Source organism: Astyanax mexicanus, chromosome 13, assembly GCF_023375975.1.
Source record: "Astyanax mexicanus isolate ESR-SI-001 chromosome 13, AstMex3_surface, whole genome shotgun sequence".
Taxonomy (NCBI): Eukaryota; Metazoa; Chordata; class Actinopteri; order Characiformes; family Acestrorhamphidae; genus Astyanax; species Astyanax mexicanus.
Window position 1 is genome coordinate 9,778,649 of NC_064420.1, and position 8,314 is coordinate 9,786,962.

The window sequence follows — 8,314 nt, forward strand, 5'->3', positions numbered from 1 at the left end:
TGCTTTGATTCAGGTACGTTGGGAACTGATCCTGTTGAAGATGAGCTGGGGACACAGTTACTGGAGGAAACAGACCTCGTGAGGCCCTTCGCACCCGAGCAGCCTCCGAGACAGCCGTCCAGGTCCTTCGTACCCGAGCAGCCTCCGAGACAGCTGTCTAGGTCCTTCGCACCCGAGCAGCCTCCGAGACAGCCGTCCAGGTCCTTCGCACCCGAGCAGCCTCCGAGACAGCCGTCCAGGTCCTTTGCACCCGAGCAGCCTCCGAGACAGCCGTCCAGGTCCTTCGCACCCGAGCAGCCTCCGAGACAGCCGTCCAGGTCCTTCGCACCCGAGCAGCCTCCGAGACAGCCGTCCAGGTCCTTCGCACCCGAGCAGCCTCCGAGACAGCCGTCCAGATCCTTCGCACCCGAGCAGCCGCCGAGACAGCCGTCCAGGTCCTTCGCACCCGAGCAGCCGCCGAGACAGCCGCCCAGATCCTTCGCACCCGAGCTTCCGAGGCCCCCGTCCGGGCCCTCCGAACCTGAACATTGGCAATCGTTGCCCAAGTCTCAGGTAGATGGGCAGCAACAAACTGGGAGCCCTAGAGTTCCTGTATCATGGTGGCTACAAGCACAGCGCCATCATTCACAGGGGATGGTCCCCAATAGTGCTGAACAGACAGTTACGTTTGGAACTGCAGAAACAGGACAGCGAATCGAGCCGGTTAGGCCAGTAGCACAACAGCCACCTCGAGAGCAGCGTCCGACACGTGAACGTCGTCCACCAAAACATTTTAAAGATTATGTCTGTAATGCAGTTTTTTTTTTCGGGCATGGGGACATGCCTCTGCCGAAAGGAGGAGGTAGTGTAGTGAACTGAGGGGGCGGGGAAATGAGTGAACACGTGTTGAAAAATACTGGCAATATAAGGAACACCTAAGGGGTCCTCAGGGGGGGGCACGGCCAGGTAGACGCGAGAGGAAGCGCGTGCTGCCGGATGAGACGCTGGTGTGGCGTGCTCTGGGAGAGTGCGCTGAACTCTGTTTGCCTCGGCGTGAACCAAGGAGAAGACTGAACTTTTATGGGACTTTGATGAACTACAGCGAGTGTGCGCTCCGGACTCTGTATCTATCGCATCTGAACGCAAGTGTTTATCACTCCCTCTCTATCTCTCTCTCTCTTACTCCTGTTTGAGCTCTGGCCATTGTTACTCTAACTCACTATTATTTTAGGATCATTCTGACTGGTCTAGTTATTGTAGTTTCTCGTGTGTTTATGCGTATGTCTTTTTAGCTCTTCAGCCGTGTGTTATTTATTCTGAGGATAAACTAGGTACGATTGCTGTGCTTCTCTGATTGTGTGGTATTAGTGAGTTATTTGATGAAAGATACGTGTGAGTTTGTACTAGAGTGGGTTTATTTCACAGTGTGTAGTTTCTAAGTAACCCGTTACATTTCTATGTGAATTAATTAACGGTGCTTCTCTGATCGTGTAATATTAGTGATTGACACGTGTGAGTCTGTACTAGAGTGGGTTTATTTCAAAGTGTGTAGTTTTTAAGTAACCTGTTACCCTTCTATGTGAATGAATGAACTACATGGGCTGAGTACTTTTTAAATAAGTCTATTTTTATATTGGTCATATATAGGAGTGTTTATTTTTGTATAGCTATTTTATAATTGTGTCTAATAAAATAATTGAACGTCAGGTTCTGTCTTCAGACTTTTTGTCTCCCTCTAACCGGACCTCCCCGGTGAAACAAAGGTGGTGGCAGCGACCTTTTTTTTTAAAAACACCTTAATTAATTACCTAGCCTCGCTCGGCTGCGGGTTCGCCACAGTATCAATTGGTCTCATATAATATTGTAATTTTTGGGTTTTCATTGGCTGTAAGCCAAAATCATCAACAATAAAAGAAATAAACACTTAAAATAGATCACTCTGTGTGTAATACATCTATATAATATGAGTTTCACATTTTGAACTTAACTAGTGAAATAAAGTAACTTTGTATCAAATGTTTTGTTTTTTAATTCTTACAATCTGCTGTAAAAAATAAAATAAAAACAATAAACAGTATTGGCTCATATATAATATGAGCATGTATCGCACAATTTACCACATGAACGATGGTGGCGATGCAACAGGGAGTATCAAATGTACATAATTGTACGGGTGCAGAGACAGGTTTTGGTGCATATTAATTTGCAAACTTCTTCCACTCTGCCAATGCTCTCTTGTAAGAAGCAGTGGCATCCTGCTCATGGAGCACATCACCCAACACTTCAGTTTGCAACACAGAGAGAAGTGTGGAAATGCACTTGGGATATGTGAGATGTAGTGCATAATAGTATGCCAGGACATACAGAACACCTTCGTGCAGCAGGTCTCTGGAAAACGTTGTCACTGGATTCTTCCCAAAGCTGATGACGAAGTTCTCCTCGTTAATTAGAAGCAAGGGGCTAGACAAAGGGAATCTGCTCAGAAAGGCTGCTGCATTTTCTGAGGGCTGCAAAGACAAACAACCAAAAGACACTATAAGCCACAGGCATGGACGGAACAAACTACATTCAAAACTTCAAAAGAAAACATATTTGCAAACAGGTCAGTAAAATATCTAACAAAAATAAAAAATAAATAAACAAATAAAAGCTGACAATTCTTACCGTGACAATATGAAACAGAGCCTCACTTGGTTGCCCCAGTTTTTTGGGAGGTGCAACTCCTGAAGGAAACAGTACTGGAAGGCCCTTCAGGAGGTCAATGGACTGTTGCACTGAAAAGCAGAGTATGAAACTGAAAAATCACACTACAACTACACTCTTCAAACTTTTTTTTTTTTCATGAAACTGATCATATCCAATTCCCTTTACATTTGTCTTTCTATTGTATGATCAAAGCTGTTTCACTTTCACTTTTTCAATCTCACTTTTTATATAGTGACTAGATTTATGCTTATTTCTAATAATCTTTTTATGACACCTAGCATCAACAGTTGTTAATCTTAATCATCGGAAATTAAAGCATGTAACAGTTTGTTGGAATCTTGGAACATGTAATGTTCACAAGTTCATTTTCGCTCAGTGATTTTCAAACACAATTGGGCTGCAGCAACAAATTAATTCTTTAAACTTTATACACTATATTGCCAAATCTATTCGCTAACCCATGCAAATCATTGAAGTCAGATTACAATCACTTCCACAGGTGTATAAAACCAAGCACCTACAACGGGTCAGGAGATCAGTGAATTCCAGCATGACACAGTAAGAGGATGCAGCCTGTCCTGATGTTTCCTCACTACTAAATATTCCAGTCAACTTTAAGTGGTATTTTAACACAGTGAAAATGACTGGGTTCATGTGTCATTTAGTGTGTAGCGAACGTAATAAAATTGGTTTTCATAGCTGAACAGCTGCATCCAAACCTTACATCAAAAGCAATTTAGGCCAGCAGATTATTTTAGCAGTGTAGTTTTCTCAGGTCTTGATAAACTCTTGACTCTTTGGACAAAGTTCAAAAGAAACTAGGGGTGAAACGATTACTCGAGTTATTTGAGTTACTCGATTTAAAAAATTGATCGAGTAATATTCTGTGCCTCGAGTAATCATTTATTTAATTACAAAGCTCAGCACGCAGGAAGAAGGAGAAGCGGTGGAGGTTTTAGTTTAGAAGAGGGTATTTTGAAGCGGCGATGGAAAAGAGCGACAACTTGCGAGGAAAAAGGACCATAATAATGCAGCATTTTAGGCTGGACAGCGTGTATTCGCTCCTGTCTCCCACAACAGCACTTTTTAATGCTGCACCGTCTCAGCCGAGGACACGTTAGCGGTGGAGCCGAGAGAAGGTTAATATAACTTATAATAAATCAATGAGATTAACATTAATGTAACTACCTAATAATGTAACAACAGCACTGTGAAGCGCTGACTATTAGAAATACTGTCCAATGTGTGGTTAGTTTATAAAAACAGACAATTCTGGGCTTAATACAGGCTTTATGTAAGTGAATACAGCGCTGTATTTATAAACAAATACATGTCACCGGCTCGGTGAGACGAACTGGCAACATCTCTGCTGTTCAGAAGCTAAGATGTACAACATAATGCAAATGTTTATGCCTTTTTTTATTGATTAATTCCCTATAGTTTTGATACTTACAAGAAATCCTTGTTGAAAATAATTTAACTTATTTATTAAATTATTATTAAATTATTATTACTCCTTTCTATTTGTGTTGGCAGTTTGGAAATGTATGTTGTGAATTTAAAAATATAACTTATCTAAAAAGGAAATCAATTGGTCATTCATTATTAAGTAAAATGCCATTTGTCAGTAGAGTACTCGATTAATAAAATAATCGATAGCTGCAGCCCTAAAAGAAACCATCCAGGACTGAACAACTGGTTTAAGATCAGTTTGAAATAAATACTTATTATAATAATCTTATTGGTTTGGAGGACATTTTAGACAAATGTGCCTATATGGCAGTGTTCTTCATTGCTCGTCCTGATGTCCCTCAGCCCAGCACATTTTAGAGAACTGTCTGCTTTTTACACACCCACTGAAACTCCAAAAGGGCTTGTTGAGATCGTTTGTTGAGTTGAGAAATGGGAAAGCAATATATTTGCAGGGCGGGTGGAACCAAGACCAGGATTGAAGAACTCTACTGTACGGGAGAAAATTTGGCTATAAATTATAAAAAAATAATAATAAAAAAAAAAATGTACCTTCATCTAAAGTCATTGGTGGCCTCATGACTTTTTTCATGACTCCATAGAACTGCACTTTAGAACAGAAGGTTTTCCATCTTTGCCGGAGTTCTGTGACGAAGCTTTGATTGGCTGGTTGAAGAATCCTCCGCAACTCATCCATGACCTGTAAACAAGCACAAATGCAATTAAAACATTAGAAAAATAGAACTAACTTTTTTTCTCATTCATTCAATACTTTTGGACACAATTCTTTAGTTGTACAGGAAAAATGTTCCTCCTTAGAAAACTTCCAGCTAAACAAAATAATGCATATTTAACCTAACATTACAAAGTAAACAAATCATTGTCCATTGGTAAAATGGACAAATAACTTGACTATGGTGTTGTTGCTACCGCAAAATGTGAGGAACCCTACAAACGTCTTAATTTTCTCAATTTATTAATTTTCAGCTGAAGATTCAACAAATTAAAGCTCGATTAATTTAGGGTATGTGCATCACCCAAGGAATATAACCAGCATTAAATCAACTAAAGGCAAAGACACTCTGTGCAAGGCAGAACAACAACGTATGCATATGTCTGGGTCACAAAACACAGACAACACACTGAACTGGATGAGAAACAATCATCTAATTGTTGATATAAACAACTTACATGATCAATTTCCTTGAAACAAGGGTATGCCTCGAAGATTTTGGTGGGCTTTTCTTGTTCCTTTATGACATCTGAATCAATGAATGCTCTTCGAGACTGAAACTCCAAGTCAAGGAGCTGAATCACAGCACAATTGTTTGGTTTCTTGGTCTTGTACATTTCCTGGAGTGTTCTGTAGTGTCGGGCCTGGGTTTTCTGACTATCCAGTTGACTGTTCTGTCCCGCTAAAAGAAAAGTATGATTTCAATATGTAAGATATTGTATGCAAAACCATTAATTATCATTCTATAATTAACCCCCTATTAACCACACAGTGAAGAAATTTAGCCTTAGACTTTAATCCATCCACACATTCATCTCAAACACAAGTGAAGACTTGATTCACACAGTGATCATCTGGAGCACATGAAGAAGTAGGCAGCAGAACCCATAACCTAGCGCTGATGGTCCAGTGCTCTAAACTCTGAACCAGCGCTGTCCACTACATTAATAAAGTTCTCATTCTCACCCTCTCATTTGAATAAATGAAACGAAACTCTGGTCAGTTGATCAGTATGACCATAATATCACTCACTCACGTTAATTTTGATTCATCCATTCATTTTTAATTAAATGAAATTAGGGGTGAAATGATTACTCGAGTAATTAGAGTTACTCAATAAAAAAAAAATTATTGATTCATTTTCTGTGTCTCAAGGAATCATTTCATTAATTTTAAAACGCAGAGCACAGAATTTAGCGCAGACTTTTAATGTGAAACAGAGCTTAGCGTTATGTCACCCACGCACAGGAAGCAGGAAGTGGAGGAGGCGGAGGTTTTTGTAGTGGTGAGCAGGTCAATTTAACCTATAATAAATCAATCAATAAGATTACCATCAGTGTACCTTAAAATAATAACAGCGCTGTCGAGTGCTGATTATAAGGAATACTGTCTAATGTGTGTGGTTAGTTTATTACAACGGAGACAAGTTCTAGACTTGTCAGTAAACACAGTGCTGTGGAGTTTAGAATATAAACAAATACATGTAAAAACGAGCTTAAAGTTACTTTGGCTGGAATACATGGCCATGAACTTACTGTATTATGTCATTTAGTCTTAGTTATGTCAATTGTTTAGATCTGAGCAGTGTAAATATATATATATATATATATATATATATATAAAAGATATATTTACGAAAACATCCGCTACTGGCAGAACTAGTGAGATCTCTGCTGTTGAGAAGCTAAGATGCACAACATAAAGCCAATGTTTATGCATTTATTATTGATTAATACCCTATATTTAATACTTACAAGAAATCCTAAGTTGAAATGATTTAACTTAATTTATTTTATTTTTTTGTCTAGTTTGTGTTTTATTTATTTCTATTTGTTTGCAGTGTGAAAATATGTTGTGAATTTAAAAATTAAACCAATTGGTCATTCATTATGAAGTTACATTTTTTGTTTTCTCTTGTGTATTTTTAATTGCATTTTAGGCAAGCAAATATGTGTTTTATCCGATTACTTGAATCGATTTTTCAGTAGAGTACTCGATTACTAAAATAATCAATAGCTGCAGCCCTAAATGAGATAAATTATTTATCCACATTGGAGTTTTTTTTAGTGCAGAAACACAGAAAAATACTTGTAATCTCTGATAAGATACTAGGCACTCACAGGCTTCATCATGCTCACTGCTTTCTGAGGTGCTGGCTCTGAATGAAGACTTGTCTAAAAGCACAGTGGAACCACTGGAATCCGTGTCGCAGTCATTTGCCATGGTGCACCGATTGTCCACGGATCCAGACCCAAATTCTAGATGTCGACCCTTTTTTGGACCTTTATTCTTCACCCCAGGACTAGACGAAGGATCTTCAGAAGAACGGGACTTCCGAGGAGTTCTCACATTCTGCAATCTTTTCATCAGCAGTCTAGAAATTGTTTCCTGACAGGGCATAGTTAAACACTACAGTTTAAGCCTCAGTATCTCAAACAATGCTGACAGTAGTAACAAAACCAAAAAAATATGGATGCATTACTAACAAAATCATTACTCACCCATTCATTTTTACAAAGGACAGAGCGGTCACGCAACATTGGGAAGTACTCCACCAACCGTTTGGCCATCGCAATCACGTCCCGCTTTGATGGGTAAGTGAAGTCCTTCACTGTAGCACGCGTAACAGAGATCATGTTGGTCACAGTATTCCGAATGAGCCGACAGCGAAGTTCTTTGGACAGGGAACATTCTTGTTCTTTTCCGAGGAGTTGCTGCTGAAAGTAATACTTTCTAGCTTGCTCCAACTCAGAATCAGTATAGAGCACATACTCAAGGCCAGGCATTTTCATGACTTTGGATGGGCTTCTTCCAGGAGTGTTATAGGTACTAGGGCCACTGGAACACGAAGTGCTAGACTCCGCATCAGAGCTGCCTAGGTCAGACATCGGATGTTGCTTTAAAAAAAAAAAAAAAAAAAAAACACACACACACACACAAAGTAAACAGATACTATTAATGTTCAAATCACATAACTTCAATTATAAACTAGTGCTGTCAATTTAATGTGTTGATGTCACAGAATATGTTTTTTTAAGCAAATGACCACAGTAATATAGATATAATTTAATTTTACCAATCTTACAACAATTATTTTAATTACATTTAAACCACATCTTTTAATTCTACATATATATATATATATATATATATTAATAAAAACGTAGTCATAAGGAGACGATTGTGTGATTAATCATGATTTAATCATGATTCCTTACACTATAAATAAGGGCATGATATGTACCTTTTCCTCTTGATGACCCACACACCATATGGCCTTCCTTCTGAAAAAATGTTCTGGACCTGGTAAAAGATCTCTGATGTCATCACGAGACAGGTGTGCCAGCTGATCTTCGTTGATGTTGGCAGCTGTACACAAAATTGTTCAAATAAATATATGGCAATTAAATTCTAGCAGTTTATCAC

At 39.1% G+C, this 8,314-nt stretch overlaps 1 protein-coding gene across 1 annotated transcript; it reads right to left on the reverse strand.

Moving 5' to 3' along the window:
• Nucleotides 1-1,892: 1,892 nt before the first annotated feature.
• On the reverse strand, nt 1,893-7,802 carry LOC111195202 (uncharacterized). Its single transcript, XM_049462955.1, has 6 exons — nt 7,390-7,802; nt 7,009-7,276; nt 5,347-5,570; nt 4,708-4,855; nt 2,644-2,753; nt 1,893-2,486 (listed from the first exon to the last, which is right to left on the reverse strand). The coding sequence occupies exons 1-6, from the start codon at nt 7,774-7,776 to the stop codon at nt 2,178-2,180; spliced, it is 1,446 nt and encodes a 481-aa protein (XP_049318912.1). The 5' UTR covers nt 7,777-7,802; the 3' UTR covers nt 1,893-2,177.
• Between the last annotated feature and the right edge of the window lie 512 nt (nt 7,803-8,314).

What these genes read in the sequence shown, in the direction of transcription:
- LOC111195202 (XM_049462955.1), bottom strand. Translation starts at nt 7,776, where the DNA reads ATGTCTGACCTAGGCAGCTCTGATGCGGAGTCTAGCACTTCGTGTTCC. An exon ending in TCCTTTGTAAAAATGAATGG is followed by an intron (nt 7,277 to 7,389) that starts GTGAGTAATGAT and finishes ATGCCCTGTCAG; the next exon opens with GAAACAATTTCTAGACTGCT. An exon ending in CTCTGTTTCATATTGTCACG is followed by an intron (nt 2,487 to 2,643) that starts GTAAGAATTGTC and finishes TTGTCTTTGCAG; the next exon opens with CCCTCAGAAAATGCAGCAGC.